The 19,232-nt window shown below is 41.8% G+C and overlaps 1 protein-coding gene across 1 annotated transcript; it reads right to left on the bottom strand.

Annotated features, from left to right (window-relative positions):
* Window positions 1-571: 571 nt before the first annotated feature.
* On the bottom strand, window positions 572-7,161 carry LOC308092478 (uncharacterized protein). The gene is made up of 3 exons (XM_080438394.1): window positions 7,076-7,161; window positions 5,398-6,036; window positions 572-4,365 (listed from the first exon to the last, which is right to left on the bottom strand). The coding sequence occupies exons 2-3, from the start codon at window positions 5,959-5,961 to the stop codon at window positions 3,778-3,780; spliced, it is 1,152 nt and encodes a 383-aa protein (XP_080294520.1). The 5' UTR covers window positions 5,962-6,036; window positions 7,076-7,161; the 3' UTR covers window positions 572-3,777.
* Between the last annotated feature and the right edge of the window lie 12,071 nt (window positions 7,162-19,232).

Genomic DNA, 19,232 nt, shown 5'->3' with positions numbered 1-19,232 from the left:
GAAATAAATATTAAGATTGTGCAACCGAGTTGAAAATCATTCATTGTGATGTAAGTGACCACAGCACACATCTTATATAACCTTACAGTAAATCATAACAGCATACTAAACACGCACGCGACAAACAAATGTTAAAAGTTTAAACTTGATCAACTAGTGAAGAATTATTATAATTGCATATTTATAAATATGAAGAAAAGCTGTACGGAACGCATGTAACTCAAACTTGTTACATTTACCTCATTGTAGCCCCTGAGTGGATGTGTTTAATTTCTTATCACGGTGAAGGGAATTGGGAATTGGCAGTCTTGTTTCTCTGTATAAACATTATGTATGCTTGCAGATGGTTATACTTAGATTAGAAGCACACACACACTCACAGACCAGTCAGCTTTTACACTGTTAAAATAAGACACATTTGCAGAATACACACAATTGTATGTATGTGATGAATTTAAGGATTAGTATAGTGTGTAGTTCTTCAACATTTCTTTGAAATGATCCTGAACGCAAATGTTTCATCAAAAGAAACACACTGATAGATTTTGAAGATCATAGATAATCTCAAACAAACAGTTCTGCAGTTCTTTATTACGACACAGCAAACCAATGGAAAACAAGTCAATGGGAATGCATTGGTCTAGGTCCTAGGAGATATTGTTACTCTCTAGTGCACATGTAGGAATGTTACATTGTAAGACCATCAGAGAGAAATGTGTACGTCCAAAAGAAATCTTTAAGAATATAGGGACCTCTACTGGTTACAAGAAAGCCTGCAACAGCATCCATTCCTCAATTGAAAACACCAGACTGGGGGTTATGGCAAAAACAAATGAAAATAGAACTTCATCCCCACAAACCTGCAATGTGTGTGATATACATTATGTTGATACCGTAAACACAAAAGGCATGTTACTCACAAATGGAACACGGTGGAGAGACAGTCTCCTATGAGGAGAGATACAGTCAAATATCAAAAAATGTATAAAGTGATTGAATTCCTTCATTCAAAGACTGCCATGTCACATGATTAATCTCGTACAATAACCAAATTAGTTATGATTGGGAGACAAATCACACATGTTGAAACACAAGGACCAGTCAAGTTATGTCAGAATAAAAAACAATGTCAAAATAGGAGTCAAGTGTAGGTGTCAAACTATATAAACTGTGCTGCATTCCTAACCAGGCAGCTATGATTAGTATTACACCAGCTTAATATTGGCTCTTGTTAATGCACTCTGAGCCGATAAAAAAAACCTAGCAACCATTTCAGTAATAATATAGAATCAGTGTCGCCTTCCAGGTCATTATCTCTATCAAGGAGGTAACGTTTTGCCCCGTTTGTCTGTCTGTTAGCAGGATATCTCAAGCAGTTGTAAACAGATTGTAAACCTTGGTGGAAAGGTTGGTTCTGGCCTAAGGATGAACTGATAAACTTGTCATGCTGATTGGCCAAAAGGGGGCATGGCCTGTCCCAAAAATGCACAAAGCTTCTGAACAGAAGACATCATAACAGAACACAATACTTTAGTTTGAAGGAGGGTTTATCATGGCCCCATAAAGAGCTGATTAACAGGTCTCACCGTTTAATTGTTCAACCTCCAGAGGCCACTGGCACTGAGTGGCAGTACCCCATAGGTAGACTACTGCATCATGAAGTTACTCATATCGACCAAAGAGAGACATGGTGCCTGAAGCATTGCAACACCTTACAGACAAAAGCTCTACTGAGCACATTTTCTATTTCAAGATTATGTGAAGGGGACTGGTCCAACTGAGTACGGACTCTAGATCAGCCTACAGTAAAAGAAAAAACTTGGTTAATTTATCCATTTGTAACTTAGAGAGTATACAAATGTAACTGGGTGAATGGTGAATGCGTACTGTGCACTCATCATTCTAGGAAGCTTTCAGGTATTATTCTGTTTTGCAGCCCCAATTTGCACAGTGTATTAACACATTGAATGCCAGTCGCGTAGATCTACGCGAACCTATTTAAAGCCGCAGCGTGCCAGTCGCGTAGATCTACGCGAACCGCCGATTCCCATTGAAATTGCCCCGGGTGCACTTTCCGATTTTTTTTTATCCATTTCCGTTTCCGGTCGGAAACAGAATTATTCGGGTTCCGTTTTTTTCGATCGTATCCGCTTCCTGTCTGGGATCCTGTTTAAAACTCGATTTTCTCGGTTGTTGTTTTTCTCCTCGCTGATCACTGTTTAGCGTTGATCCACTGTATCTTCAAGATGGCGGCTCGCATTTGGAAACTATTTTCGCTGGCCGTTTCTCACAGATCCGCTGTGTGTTTAGAACCAAATGAACGCGCACTTTTAACTTATTTAGCGAGGTCTGTGGCGACATGAAAAAAACAAAAAAACAACAATAAAACGCTGGCACTGGTGAGTACATTATGAGATTAAACTCTGGCATGGAATGTGTTAATTGTGTTATTATAATTAATTATATCAATGGTTACGTGGAAACATCCAAATGAGTCTATTCTAAAACACCAACAGAATGTCTACACAGTAAATTCCTGAGTGTTAATTTACCTCTGAGAGTGTACAAATGGATAAATTGACACTGAGGATTTTTGAGTGTCCAACTGATGGTATTTGTTACAGCTGTAATCTTTCCGTTTTTGCCACAGTCTTGTTGAAAGCTTACTTTCTCTAGTCTATAGCATTGTGCCCTTGTCCATTCACTGGAGACAGTACATGACTGTACTCATACAGCTGACTGTACCTGAAGTCAGACGAACTTGAATGTGCCATCAACCACTTTCAACCGGGCGAGCCTATTTTTGGACATCGCCTTGTAGTCGAAAATGTTCAAATAACAACAGATCTACAAGCTGATCTACCACAACATGTTGCATAGGGCTTAAAGGACGACTTCGCCCACTTTCAACCTTTCTTCGTATAATTGGTCCTCACTAATTCTCCTTATAACATGGTACCATTTTTGTCTACTCTTTGTCTACTCTGTGTCTCAGAGGAGGGCTGTGGACATTTCAGAAACCCACCTACCAGTGACATCATCGATGGGGAATCCAAGCTAATAGAAACTGCAGGCTTTCTATTCCTGGAAAGTTAGGATGCTATAATGGAAGCCATTGTTCTCTCGTTAAAAAAATAAATAAATAAAAAAATGTAAAAACTTTTCGTAAAATCGTTCATTCCTGCCTAACGATGATGTCACTGGTAGGCGGGTTTCTGAACTGTCCACAGCCGGCTATGAGACACAGAGTGAGTAGAACAAATTGGTACCATTTTATAATGAGCAATAGTGATGACGAATTATATGAAGATAGGTTGAAAATGGGTGAAGTCGTCCTTTAAGTGGTTAAAACTACATGGTTACTGCCTGTAACCATGAAGGGTCTGGACCATGAGTCTTGGTAATATTGATTTGAGACTGGCATTATTATATCACAAACATTGTGAAGCTCCATTGTTTTTGCAGGTATTATTGTCACAGTCAATAGCTGTTTTGTCTTCTGTTTTGTTCTTGGAAATGAACATGATTGAATTAGATGTTGATCACTCTCTTGCTGAAATGTGCAGCAAGAGTAGTGTACAACAAAACTAGCTTGTGCTTCGCTTAGAAGCATTACAGGCGTTGCTTTTAGTTTCCATTTGCAATGAATCTGCAATCATCCAGTTCAAATTTAGACACAATCTGGTGTACTTATTAATATATATTGTTGACAGTTTACTACACTGTCTACTGTCCAAAGCCCAGTCATGTATTCAGTGCCACAGGTTGAACTGTACATCACCAAAGCCAACTATCTAGATGCTGGACACAGTAACAGGACTGTTGCAGGATGGCCGAGAGCTCTCCATAGCTCTCCTCTCTCCAGTTAGGGAGCAGCCTTTCATTGTTGAGGGCCTGGAGTTTAGGCGTCCCGTCCCGCAGGACATGGAGGAGACAGGGCCACCTGCTTTGAATCCTCAGTCTGGTCCTCCTGTCCAACGTGATGCCACGGACAATCTTCTTGGCCCGGAGCTCACGCAATGCAGGCAGCTTCAGGCAGGAGAACACCAGGCCTCGGCTGGGTGACACGTCCAGGAACTCCAGGGACAGTGACTCCAGCGTGTAGGAGATGCCCAGATTCCTAAGTGGCACCAGGATGTGCAAAGTCAGAGACTTCAAATTGGGCAGTGATTTGGTTAGGCTCTGCAATGTTGAGGGAGTAACTCCTTTAAAGACCCAGAAGTACTTGAGCTCAAGGACTCGCAGGTGCTGGAACTGGGTTAGCAGCGACACTGAGGCATCAGACCAGTCAAAATGTAGACGCATCTTGGAGATGCGAGGGCAGCTGTGAGTAAGTTTGGCCAGCAGCTCCTGGAAACTGGCAACCTGTCAGTTAATGAAAGAAATTACCAAAACGCCAAATTTCTCATTAACAAACAAACGAACAAATATAAATTCCTCACAAAAAATTATTTGGTAAATTTCTCCCCTTCAATAATGCCAATTGATATTGTATATCATTTTTATCATTGATTAAACATCTTTACAACAATATAAAACTTGTAAGGATCGTGGAATGAGCAACACAGCTAAACGTGTGAGTAGCGCCTCCAAAACGTTTGCAGAGAGCCGAGAGCGATTACCAAGAGAAGCATATTAGGGGAGTTTGGCAATGTTTTGGGGGGTGCGACCCACATGTTTAGCTCATGTGTTGCTCATTCCACGATTGCACAATCCTTACAAGTTATACCTCGTTGTAAAGGCGACTAATCAACGATAAACATTATATAAAATACAATTGGTATTATTGAAGTGGAGAAATAATCGACTGAAGTTTAGTTTCTGAACTTTTTGTGAGGAATGGATATATATATATATATACATACATACATATATATACATACACACACATACATATACACACACAGGAGCGTAAACCCTCGCCTCATGATGGCATATTATGTACACACCTGCATATGATGCTAAAAAGAACATGTACACAGTTACACCTGCATATTATGGTAATGTTCTAAACATCATTTACATACCTGCTAAATTCTCTCTCTCTCTCTCTCTCTCTCTCTCTCTCTCTCTCTCTCTCTCTCTCTCTCTCTCTCTCTCTCTCTCTCTCTCTCTCTCTCTCTCTCTCTCTCTCTCTCTCTCTCTCTCTCTCTCTCTCTCTCTCTCTCTCTCTCTCTCTCTCTCTCTCTCTCTCTCTCTCTCTCTCTCTCTCTCTCTCTCTCTGATTATTTAACCTATTTCTATCCTGTGTTTTTCCCCCCTTATCTCTCCTGATCTGACTTTACCTCTATCTTCTCACAGAAACTGATTCTGATTCCATATGAAAATAATACCATACTATGCAGAGGTCAGAAGTTGATCAGGCAAAAACAAAACATCGAGTTCAAAACAGGCTACCTGGTCCATCTTGGTAATACTGTCTTGGTGGGAGCTGGAGCTGGAGTGAACCCTGAGATCCAGGGGCTCCAGGAGGGTGAAGGTCCAGTTGAGGTCCAGGCGGCTGAGATCTCTGCAGTGGACATTATCCAGCAGGTCACTCAGTAGTTCCCCCCATTTGTTGCATCTATCCCCCAGGTCAAAGCTGGCTTTGAGGGTGAGCAGACTTGCATGGCGGGAGATGAGATGATGAGTGTAATGGTGAACCCAGGCTTTCCATCGCTCAAATTCTCGGTTAGACACGAGCAGGCCCTCGTGCCCTAGATGAAAGGCAGCGCGGCGGGAGTAGTCTGCCAGCCGCCACAGCTTCCATGAGCGTACGAGGCAGCTCCAGCTAGCACAGACCAGGGCACAGCTGCATTTGTCCACCTCATTGAGAAAGGAGATGACGTGAAGCTGGCACTCCACCGGCAGGAGGTTGAAAGGGAAGAAATCATCCACGGCTTTCCTCCGACTGTTTACTGGAACCAAGGGCCTCTTCCGTGGTGACATAATGGTGGATGAGAAAATAATATTGGTGGTCATTGGTGGAGGTCAGAAGAATCTCCACCGTGAAGTCTTGTGGTCCAGCTTTGCCATCAATTCCTCTGGTCCATAGATCTAGTGAAAAGACAGATTATTTCAAATAAGAATGTAGCATCGTTGAGATATCAGCACAAAGCATGTGCAATAAGCACAGTTTATATACTACAGTTTAAATAAGTTTCAAAGGTAGAGATGAGGGATTTTCTGGCCTTGGACCAACACTGTAATAGATTTATTTCAGTGGTTTTCAACCTTTTTCATATTAAGGTTCATTATTTATTCGGCATTTGAACCACAGACTACCGTTTGATGAGATTTAGCCTCTCGGACCCAAAACTTATTTTTAAATATTTTATTATTTGTTGGATAAGATTTTGTCCACAATTCCATGCTGTATTGATGTGGTACCATAGGAGAGATGGCAGGCAAACGTTGATCAAAATAACTATTCTTCTACATTCTATAATTGTGTAGACTTCTTGTAAATTAAGTAATGCACATGTTTAACAATAATTTAACTCTTGAGAGCGTAAAATGAAACCAAATGGACCTTTAAGCTCAAGAGTTAAAGATCTGTAAGGGTCCATTTGGTTACCTAATAGCTGGGGACCACCTGGAAACCCCTCAAGGACCACTGGTTGAGAACCACTGATTTATTTGATCGATTCTGACATTTGTCACAGATACACAAATGACAGAATCGATCAAATAAATCTATGACCGTCTTGATCGAAGTCTATTTTCCTTTTGAGTTCGCTTGGAACAAGACAGCCTCTGTTGCTACTAGCGCAGTGCGGCTAGTTACTGTAGCAACCAGGCTGTACGTTTACATTAAGAAAGGTTAAATAATCGGAACGGATTTTTTTAAAATATATTTTATCTGCAAACTAATTGATGTCGATTAAACTATTGTCACACCATTGTTGAAGGATAAGAAGAACCGTACCTTAAGTTAGAATAAGCTAGCGTAGTTTAAAGAGCTAACATTAACCCAATGCTAGTAAAAACAAAGAAAGGAAACAAAATATGTTTATATAAAAACAACGTGTTTTTTTAATGACGTTATGAACACCGAAGACCAAGCTTAACATGACAACGTACCAAAAATACTTACAGTAACTTTGCTAGAACAAACTACCAGCTACATTTAGTTAGTTAGGCCTCAGGGATGGAAACAGCTGAGTACTGTTTGTTGTTGTTGTTGTTGTGGCTCGTGGGTGATGACGTCATCAGTGTTGCCAGATTGTGCGATACAAATAAGCAACCAGGTCCATGAAAACAAGCCCAAAAAAAGCCACTTGAGCATCGGCTATTTGAATATAGCCAATCTAGATCTAGTTGAGCTATTATCAAACAAATATTGGGGGAAAAAGCACAACATGTTTTTAGATGGAGGGGTCTGTGGACAATATACATATTAATTTAGGGGTCCTACTCCTTGACATGAAAATGTCAAGCCCAAATAAGCAACTACACTTTGGAAACAAAAAAACTGCAACCCACAACTACCAATAATTTACACGCAACTTTACAGAAAAACAAGCCCAAAGTAGCTTATAAAAAGCCGACATGGCAACGCCGTACGTCATCCATCTGCGCTGTGGTGGATGCTCGTTTTGTTGTCCAATGTGGCACAGTCGGGCGGAGTATACTCAGTTAAACATTATTGTCTCCGCCAGGCCGAAGGCATGGTGGAGAGTATGTTTTTTTCACGGACAGTCCGTCCGCTCACAGCTAACATTGGTCAAGCTTCACGTGACATCACAATAAGTAATATAAATAGGTAAGACAGGATTAATCAGGAACAGTACTTTCTTTTACCACCTCACCTGGTTTGATTGATTGATTGATTGAAATTTTTATTAGGCAAAAGAATGTAAAACAACACAGTTACATTTATAATGCTTTTGACTAAAAGGTCCGGCCAAAAAAGTCCTTGCGGGCTTGTTTCCGTTGGGGTCCTTGAATTAATTTCATAGACATATATAGTAGCAACCAAACAGTTCAAAAATCAACATAAGAATACAGAGGAAAAAATATATACCATGTACAAAAAAGGCATGAGAAAATAAAAAAATCACACCCTGTGTGAAGTGGGCGATCACGGTGCAGGGTTAAGGCGGTGTACACATTTTTGTACATTTTTGTACATTTTTGGCCAATCACAGCGCAGGATTTGTTGTACAAATATCCAAACCTCACTTATAGGGGCGGTTTCACCGCCCAAAAATTATATACAAAAAAAGCATTAGAAAATAAAAAATCACACCCTGTGTGAAGTGGGCGGTGTCTTGCTAGCTAATCACAATACTGAATGGAGTCAACCAATCATGTACAAAAAATAAATACATTTACTTCTAGGAAGACTTTCTATTTTCTTCTCAATATCGGTTTTCCCTTTTCTCATTTCAGCCATAGTGATCTTTGAGTTCTTCTTTACTGTTCTCACGAAATGGACAGTATCTAAGTAATATACTAGTGTCACATCACAGTGGTTTTAGATTAGTTTCGTCATATGTATCACTAGCCAATCACAGCATGTGTCTTGCTAGCTAATCACAATACTGAATGAGTCAACCAATCATGTACAAAAGATAAATACATTTATTGAAACACTCTTTATGATGGACGAAACCATAACTTTAAAAAAACCAATTCATGGGTTTTTTAAAGTTATGGTTTCTTATATAGGGCTATGCACATGTGTCATGTGACACTGGCCAATCACAGTCCTGAATAGATTGTGATTGGCCAATCACGGTGCAGGGTTAGGCGGGGTAGATTTTTGGCCAATCACAGCGCAGGATAATTGTACAAATTTCCGGGTCGTCTGTCTACAGGGAAACTGGTACTAGCTCCTCTTTAGGCCTCCAGAAAGATGAGTTTTTAGGGCTGTTTTGAATGGGCCCAGCGAACTGCATTTTTTGAGGGATGGGGTTAGACTATTCCATTCCTTGGTGGCTGTGCTATAGAAGGAGAATTTGCCCATGTTTGTTTTATGGGTGGTACCAGATTGTTGTTTACGCTCCCTCTAGTTTTGTGACTGTGGGTGCCACTAACTTTTTCGAGGTAATTATACAGATATGCAAGTATAGGGGGCATTTCGGGCAAATCTGCATTTACAATTTTGAAGACCAGTCCCATTTTTAGTTGTTTAACCCTGTCTTCCACCCTGAGCCAGCCTAGGCTGGCAAAGTGAGTGGGAGAGAGGTGGGTCATGGGCCCCAGTCCGAGAAGTAGTCGAATCAGTTTGTTTTGGGAGGTTTGAAGCTTAGTCTTCAGTGACACTGAGGTGTTGGAGTACCAAGAGGAGCTAGCATAGTCAAAAAGGGGCTGAATCAGGGCCCCTGAGAGGGTCCTGAGTGCCTGAGGGTTGACAAAAGAGGAAACTCTGCCCATAAATCTGGTTCTCTGGTTTACTCCTTTGACCACCTTTGTTTCCATGCTTTCACCTGTCAGGTATTTGTCAAGAATACATCCCAAATAGGTAATCTCTTCTTTGCTAGTGATGATTGTGTCATCGACTTTGACCTTGAAGTCATTTACCTTCATTTTACTGAGGGAATGTTTGGTTCCAAATAGGATGGATTCAGTTTTCCCAAGGTGTAGTGACAGTTTGTTATCGGTAAGCCAGGTACGGATTTTTGAGAGTTCAGAGCTGAGAGCTTCCTCGACTTGCAACTTGTCCTCACCCGAGATCAGGAGTGCCGAGTCATCAGCGAACAGGAGCAGTTTGCAGTTACAGGCAGCATTCATGTCGTTAATGTATAGAAGAAACAGTAACGGCCCTAGAATGCTGCCTTGAGGAACCCCGCAGCTCACCGGGAGGGATGAGGACATGGTTCCGTTGATGTCAACCACTTGTTCTCTACCCTCCAAGTAAGATCTCATCCAATTTAGTGATGTGCAATCAAAACCAATCGCCTTCAGCTTATCAAGTAGAATTTTGTGGTTTACAGTTTCAAACGCCTTTTGGAGGTCCAGCATGACCATGCCGCAGTATTTGCCCGAGTCTACCTCACGTTTGATGTAATCGGTCAAATACAGTAGGCATGTGTCAGTGGAGTGGGATGTTCTGAAGCCCGATTGGAATTCAAACAACAGTTTACGCTCGCTGAGGTAGCTGTTGATTTGTTCTTGGATTGATCGCTCTATAACCTTTGAGATGGAACAAAGGATGGAAACAGGCCTATAGTTGCCAGGATCTAGTTTGCTTCCTTTTTTATATAGAGGGATTACTCTTGCCAACTTGAATTCTTGTGGGACGTGACACTGACTGATGGATAAGTTTGTAATGTGGGCTACTATGGGAGCAATGGAGACCGCTGTGTCTCTGAGGAATCTGGTGGGGATGTTGTCAAGGCCGGTGGCCTTGTTTGGCTGTAGGGCGAGGAGTTTGTTTTGGTGGAGACCTGTGCTCTGAGGAGCACATTTTCTAATTATTTGTCTTTTCATTACTGATATCCAGAGGCGGACATAGGGATCTAGAGGCCTTAGGCGAACCGTAGTATGAGGTCCCTGGCTCAATGTCACTAACCCCGCCCTCAAGCCGGTTGTCTGCCCCCCCCCAGAATTATTTAAAGAGATTGATTGATTGATATGAACCAGCGACCGCCACCCTGACTGAGAATCAACCTGGGGACCACTTGTGTTGTGTTGGGAGTGGGGGTATGGGTGTGGTGTGGGGGGGATTATGGGCACATTTCCTAATAATGGTGACTCAACCAGACAATCCGGTACAGTTTCCCTTGAGATTCTAACTCAGATTTCTGTGGAAGTTCTTGACATCCGACTTCCCAGTTACTGATCACATTGATGCGTCAACTGATAACATTGATGCGTCATCATACATCATACTGTTTCTCAACTAGTGGACGATAAAATAAAATAAAATACAAATCTTCACTTTCCTACATTACTAAATGCATGGTCAAGGACCACATGCAATACCTTCACGGGCCACCAGTGGTCCACGGACCACCAATTGAAAACCCATGACTTTAGATACATGGAATGTATGTGTACACTGTTTGTGGGACTGGAGTTTATCCAGACATAATATACATAAAGCGACAGTAAAAGTGTAAAACATTCCCACTCTCTCATTGATGAGAGAGCGAGAGCGAGACAGAGTGTTAGAGAGAGAGAGAGACCTTTCTCACCTTACAACAAAAAACTATCAAATTAATTCGGGCCTACTGCCATGGCGATTTGCATGTTAAAAACCCAAGGAAATATGCAAATTTACATTAAAGGCTGACTTCACCCATTTTCAACCTATCTTCATATAATTGGTCCTCACTAATGCTGATGATATATGGTACCATTTTTGTCTATCGGTATGTGTCTCAGAGGAGGGCTGTGGACAGTTCAGAAACCTGCCTACCAGTGAGCTAATAGAAACGGCAGGCTATCTATTCCTGGAAGGTTAGCATGCTATAATAGAATAGAAGCCATTGTTCTCGTGTAAAAATAAAAATTGAAATCTTGTTTGAAAAAAATAAAACCTGCCTAACGATGATGTCACTGGTAGGCGGGTTTCTCTCACTTTCTCTGTGTCTTTCTTTCACCGTAACTTTATCTCTCATCTCCACCCTTCAACTACACACACCCACCAGCAGTGCGCTTATTTCCTAGAATGTGCCGTGACGTTCTGGGCAGCTCGGCTTGCAATTGGCCGGTGGCCTATAGAATAGACCACTGCAGTCTGAACTGAGAGGGGCCACAAGTGAAGCTTATAAAATAAGCTTCAACAATGCTTGTTGTGGCATTTTCACACAGGATTTTTTAGGGTTTATTTATATTTAAAAAATCCCACCCAGTGTGAAGTGGGCGGTGTCTTGCTAGCTGATCACAATACTGAATGGAGTCAACCAATCATGTACAAAAAATAAATACATTTATTGAAACACTCTTTATGAAAGTCATATTCCGATGTGCAACCCACAATGTGTGATTCACTTTAAAAAAAAACATAAATGTGTTTCTTTTAAGCGCATAGTCCTATTTATAGGGCTATGCACATGTGTCATGTTTCACTAGCCAATCACAGTCCTGAATAGACTGTGATTGGCCAATCACGGTGCAGGGTTAGGGGGGTACACTGGTGGCCAATCACAGCGCAGGATTGGGGGGTGCAAATATCCAAACCTCACATATAGGGGCGGTTTCACCGCCCAAAAATCACACCCAGTGTGAAGTGGGCGGTGTGGTCACAGTGGTCATCACAGTGATGGAAGAAGTGATGGAAGAAGTGATGGAAGAAACCATAACTTTAAAAAAACACATTTATGGGTTTTTTTAAGTTATGGTCCTATTTATAGGGCTATGCACATGTGTCATGTTTCCCTAGCCAATCACAGTCCTGAAAAGACTGTGATTGGCCAATCACGGTGCAGGGTTAGGGGGGTACATTTGTGGCCAATCACAGCGTAGGATTTGGTGTGCAAATATCCAAACCTCACATATAGGGGCGGTTTCACCGCCCAAAAATAATAATTTGGGAAAATCTCATGAGGCCCCCTGACTGTTTAGGCCCCAGGCGGTCCCCTAACCTTGCCTAGTGCAAAGACCGCCCCTGCTGATATCATTATCACTCCATCCTCCACTTTTACTATTAGTCATATATATATATATATTCGGTTGGAGAAGCAGAGTCGCTAGTAATAGTAGTAGGCCTATTGTTATTTTTAAGCGTTCACCTATCAAAAAGAAAATAGCATAAATGTTCATAAATGCACACTGATAAACCCAATTAATATAGCCTAAAGCAGTGGCTCTCAACCATCATGCCGGGTCCCCACATGATTTTGGGGGGTCCCCAGATGACAGTGAAGTGACAATTTAAGGACTTTTAAGACCTTTTTAATACCTAATAAAAAATAATAAAGAAAAGAAAAGGAAAAAAAAGACCATAACTGCATCAAAAGTACATTACATTACATTACATTACATTACATTACATTACGGTCATTTAGCAGACGCTTTTATCCAAAGCGACTTACAATAAGTGTAAGTCGCTCTAGTGGTATGGAGCGACTCCGTCACTGCCAGGAGGGCAGTCTCGGTCAAGTGACCCACTTTGAACCCAGACTGGTGGGAGTCCAGGAGTTTGTTCTGGTGGAGGTACAAGGACAGTTGATTGAAGACGGCACGTTCAAGAGTGACCCCAGCTATGGCCTCCCCTATTTCAATATGCAAATAAATCGACCTGTATTGTTAGAAGGGTACATTCCAGATCATTTAAGGAGTGCTGCATACTGTACATCCCTAGGTATGTGCAGAAACCGGTTTATAATTTCATGGTACAGAAAGTACATGACGTGAATATGCGTGCAAAATGCACATGCAACGGCCACGTGAATGGCAATGACGTGCCGTACAGCACGTTAAGTTACATTTCTTTAATAAGACTTTCAGAGGTTTCTAGTAATAGTAGTAGGCCTATTGTTATTTTTAAGCGTTCACCTATCAAAAAGAAAATAGCATAAATGTTCATAAATGCACACTGATAAACCCAATTAATATAGCCTAAAGCAGTGGCTCTCAACCATCATGCCGGGTCCCCACATGATTTTGGGGGGTCCCCAGATGACAGTGAAGTGACAATTTAAGGAATTTTAAGACCTTTTTAATACCTAATAAAAAATAATAAAGAAAAGAAAAGGAAAAAAAAGACCATAACTGCATCAAAAGTACATTACATTACATTACATTACATTACATTACATTACGGTCATTTAGCAGACGCTTTTATCCAAAGCGACTTACAATAAGTGTAAGTCGCTCTAGTGGTATGGAGCGACTCCGTCACTGCCAGGAGGGCAGTCTCGGTCAAGTGACCCACTTTGAACCCAGACTGGTGGGAGTCCAGGAGGTTGTTCTGGTGGAGGTACAAGGACAGTTGATTGAAGACGGCACGTTCAAGAGTGACCCCAGCTATGGCCTCCCCTATTTCAATATGCAAATAAATCGACCTGTATTGTTAGAAGGGTACATTCCAGATCATTTAAGGAGTGCTGCAAACTGTACATCCCTAGGTATGTGCAGAAACCGGTTTATAATTTCATGGTACAGAAAGTACATGACGTGAATATGCGTGCAAAATGCACATGCAACGGCCACGTGAATGGCAATGACGTGCCGTACAGCACGTTAAGTTACATTTCTTTAATAAGACTTTCAGAGGTCCTCTCTCTCTCTCTCTCTCTCTCTCTCTCTCTCTATTCCAGGAGATAATAAAACACCTTTCTATCTACTCAGATAACACCCAATACAAATTCATTAATATTGATATATAATAGTTTTGTTTTAAATGTTCTAGCCTTGACGACCATGCAGTCTTATGCAAACGTTAAAATGTAATTTAGATAGCATTTTATCTAGACAGATGCCAGGTCATTGTTGACCTGGCATCCTAAGTGTGTGTATAGTTTCAATGTACTTTTTTATTTTTTTATTATTATTATTATAATGTTTAGACTGATGATAGGTTATTGGTTTATCTATGATCCTAGATTACTGAGTTTATCTTGCTTACTGTAAATCACGTCTGCTAAATGCCTAAATTGTAATTTGGCTTTTGTAATTTACACGGTGTCCTAGTTATTTGTGTTTGTGAAATAGCCTTATTTATTATTAAATAATAGGCTATGGGGGGGGGGCACCAGGTAAAATGCTGCCTATAGGCATCAAATTCCTCAGGGCCAGCTCTGACAACTGGTTACCAAATACTCAACTTTCTTCAATCTGAACAGGATTCAATGGGTTTCCCACATCTAAGTTGAGAACACCATCCATTCTGCTACCACTACTACAGATACTACACTGTGGATTTAGCAAGACTGACTACAGCAATGTGGAAAGCAAAACATCGGACGGGGATGATGGGGAGGGTTAGGGGTGTCAAGATACACTAATTTCACGATACAATACATGATGTTGGGCATATGATATCGATATGATACATTATTAATGTTCTTTTCTCATGTATCATCAACATTGGCCATCATCTTTAGTTTAAACTAACTTTATAAAGCACTTTAAAAAACAATTACACAGTGCTTTGTACACACAAATAAATACATTTGTGCAAGCTTAAGGGAGAAGTGAAGTTCTCACTAACTATAAACCCATTGTTTCACAGGACAGATAGACACTAATATAACAAATATAATATAATATAACACTGCATGACTATAAATTCCACAAACTCTCATCTGGACTTTACCAACCAAGTGCAGCCTAGTTATTTCCAACAGCTCAAAAAAATCTATAATACCAGATACAGTATAATACCATGTAAACCTTAGATTAGATGTAGGCCTATTTGAGAGTGCAGAGGCATAATTGCTTTGATTAACGAGCGTCAACGAGCATCAGCTGACACACACCTCCTCTCTGCAGTGCTTTAAACTGAAAGTCTGTTTCTCCAAAATACCTTGAATATGATGGAAGACATGATTAATAATTACTGTGATTATGATAAGCTTTACATTTCATATCATACACCATACAGTAAGAACTCCTATAACTTTCATCGGGAAAAAAAAGGAAAGTGTTTTAAAAACAAATATTACGATACAGTATGACATCATGACAATACCTATCGTCACATTTTAAAACCATGATAGGCTATATCGTGGGACAATATATCGTGACACTCCTAGGCGGGGAGGGTTCATCTTTTTTTTTTTAATCACTTGGGGAGGGTCATTGATTATTTTTTTAGTCAAAGGGAGGGTCATGCCATTTTAGATCAGGGCACATACATTTTCTCCAGGGGTACCCAGACCCAGAATAGATTCCTAGTACGTAACAGTGCAGTGAATACCATTGTTGTGCTTCAGGTGAGGAACAAGTGAGTCCATCAGAAAAATCTAACTTCACCTCACTTCCTAAAGGTCATTTTGTAGTGCAATGTTATGACTTGGAAGCTTACTTTGGGTGGTAGTCCAATCCTATGGAAGCGTTGTCCCACCTTAGCCTACGTCACGCTAAGCTTGGCCAATCGAAAAGAGGGACATGTAAGCACCATATATGGACAAAAACGTTGAACCGTTTTTGTCCATATATGGACAAAAGAGGGACCGACAAAGCCTCATGTAGGCCTGACCCCCTGGGTCTGGCAAAAATCGACCTGTCCCTTAGTCATATATATATATATTCGGTTGGAGAAGCAGAGTCGCTAGTAATAGTAGTAGGCCTATTGTTATTTTTAAGCGTTCACCTATCAAAAAGAAAATAGCATAAATGTTCATAAATGCACACTGATAAACCCAATTAATATAGCCTAAAGCAGTGGCTCTCAACCATCATGCCGGGTCCCCACATGATTTTGGGGGGTCCCCAGATGACAGTGAAGTGACAATTTAAGGACTTTTAAGACCTTTTTAATACCTAATAAAAAATAATAAAGAAAAGAAAAGGAAAAAAAAGACCATAACTGCATCAAAAGTACATTACATTACATTACATTACGGTCATTTAGCAGACGCTTTTATCCAAAGCGACTTACAATAAGTGCATTCAACATAGGTAGGCAAGAAAACTACTAATCACCGGAAGTGCATTCTCTTCTAAAACAAGAAACTAAGAGTATACCTAACGCTAAGGTAAAAGTGCAATATATCAGCTACCTACTTTCTTAAACAGATGAAACAAATAGGAAAATCAATTGAGCAAGAGCTAAAACCAATAAGTGTATCAAAATAAACAAGATCCAATAAAACAAGAGCTCGTCTGACAACAAACAAGTCAGGTGGGTTTTCAGCCTGCGGTGAAACATGGGCAGTGACTCTGCTGTCCTGACATCAGTGGGGAGTTCATTCCACCACTGTGGGGCCAGAACAGAAAAAAGCTGTGACCGCGTAGATCGGCCAGAAGGACCACTGAGCGACGGGGAAACCAGTCGCCCCGAGGCGGCAGACCGAAGTGGTCGGGCAGGGGTGTAAGCCCGACCATAGCCCGGAGGTAAGAAGGAGCTGTTCCTTTCACTGCCCTATAGGCTAGCACCAGGGTTTTAAACTGGATGCGAGCCGCTACGGGGAGCCAGTGTAGAGAACGAAGAAGGGGAGTTGTGTGGGAGATCTTGGGGCGGTTGAACACCAGACGAGCCGCAGCTTTCTGAACAAGCTCCAGAGGTCTGATGGCAGACACCGGCGCACCAGCAAGGAGGGAGTTGCAGTAGTCCAGGCAGGAGATGACAAGAGCATGGATGAGCACCTGCGCTGCCTTCTCAGATTCCTCGCAGTCCGAGTTGACGTCACCACAGCATTATCAATGGTGATGGCCATGTCTCAGTGCGGACAGCCCTTCCCCGGGAGGAACATCAGCTCGGTCTTGTCGAGGTTGAGCTTCAGGTGGTGCGTCGACATCCACTCCGAGATGTCAGCCAGACAAGCAGCAATGCGTGCCTCCACTTGTGTGTAAGAGGGGGGGAATGACAGGATCAGCTGGGTGTCATCGGCATAGCAGTGGTAGGAAAAGTCATGGGAGTGGATAACAGCGCCAAGAGATGTAGTGTAGAGAGAAAAGAAGAGGACCCAGAATCGAGCCTTGCAGGACCCCAGTAGTGAGTTTGGTTCTGACACAGACCCTCTCAAAGTCACCTGGTAGGAGTGACCCGTCAGGTAGGATGCAAACAAGGAGAGTGCAGAGCCTGAGACACCCATCCCCTCAAGGGTGGAGAGGAGGATCTGATGGTTCGCCATGTCTAACGCTGCAGACAGTGGCGTAACGCAGAATAGCGGGGCCTCCCCACGGGAGTTTCACATGAGGCCCACGCACATGCACGCGCGCGCAGCGCGCGTGGTTGTGCGTGCGCGCGAAAAATTTCGGGTCTAATTCGGTCTAATTCGGGTCTAATTCGGTTCTATTTGACCAATATAAATCAACTTTTTTCTCTTTTTTTGCTGTAAAAATATTTGTATCAGCGCTGCGCAGGCGGGGCCCCGCCTGCTGGTGGCCCCCCCGCACCGCAGCACTTGCTGCCCCTCCGTTACGCCACTGGCTGCAGACAGGTCCAGGAGTATCAGGACGGAGGAGAGAGTTAAATCTAGTGGTATGGAGCGACTCCATCACTGCCAGGAGGGCAGTCTCGGTCAAGTGACCCACTTTGAACCCAGACTGGTGGGAGTCCAGGAGGTTGTTCTGGTGGAGGTACAAGGACAGTTGATTGAAGACGGCACGTTCAAGAGTTTTTGATAGGAAGGATAGAAGGGAAACCGGTCTGTAGTTCTTGATCTCAGAGGGATCAAGTGTTGGTTTCTTCAGGAGGGGGGTGACTCTGGCAGTCTTGAAGGCAAAGCATCCAGACATCAGAGACGTGTTGGTGAGATGTGATGGGCCTTCTCCCAGACACTTAGCAAGGCACTTGATTGGGCTAGCCTGCTTAACTGCTCAACTGCTTTAAGCCTACTGCTTCAAAAACAAATACTAATACAAATATAACAAATACAAACTAACCTATAACAGCTTACTGCTTAAAGCACTAATATACTTAAGCACTCAAAGTACAACTAATAGCAACCTGTTTGATAAGAAAATCCTATACTTAGACTACACCAGATGAAAGTAATCAACAAATACAATAAAAACGATAAAAACTGGCCAAACATTGGCCAAATTGTCAAATAATATAAGAAAGAGGCCAACATTTGGAAAATAGCCGATCTACAAGATCCGCTATTTTCACAATATTTATCTGTGGAACCGAGTCAAACTAAATGTTATGCCTCAACTCCTACAATTCAGTGCTGGTCAGGGTGGGGGGTCCCCAATTCAGATTTGATTATTTTGGGGGGTCCCCAGTTCAAATATGATTATTTTGGGGGTCCCCAGTTCAAATATGATTATTTGGGGGGTCCCCAGTTCAAATGTGATTATTTTTGGGGGTCCCCAGTTCAAATACGATTAATTTGGGTGGTCACAGCCTGAAATGGTTGATAACCACTGGCCTAAAGGCTAAAGCTAAACTGCGCATGGACGTGGAAAATGTGTAATGAATGTGTAATTGTCCCAAAGCAGCCGCAGGGGGCAGTGTTTTATCATGCTCTCATTGGAATGGCATTTTTGGCATCTTTTCAACAATCAGAATCAGTCCCGTTTCACACACAAATTCACACATTATAGCTTTGATGAAGATAGATATTGAAAATTCGACAGCAAATATATTTGATCGGAGCACTACTAAGCACTTATTGGCTACTTTACTTTTACTCCAGTCCCACAGCGAATGTTATCCTAAAGGTAGCAGTATTATCACTAAACGT

The sequence above is a fragment of the Gymnoscopelus braueri genome (assembly GCF_963280865.1).
Source record: "Gymnoscopelus braueri genome assembly, chromosome: 9".
Taxonomy (NCBI): domain Eukaryota; kingdom Metazoa; phylum Chordata; class Actinopteri; order Myctophiformes; family Myctophidae; genus Gymnoscopelus; species Gymnoscopelus braueri.
The sequence above is the reverse complement of the archived record's forward strand: the minus strand, read 5'-3'. Positions and strand labels throughout refer to the sequence as shown.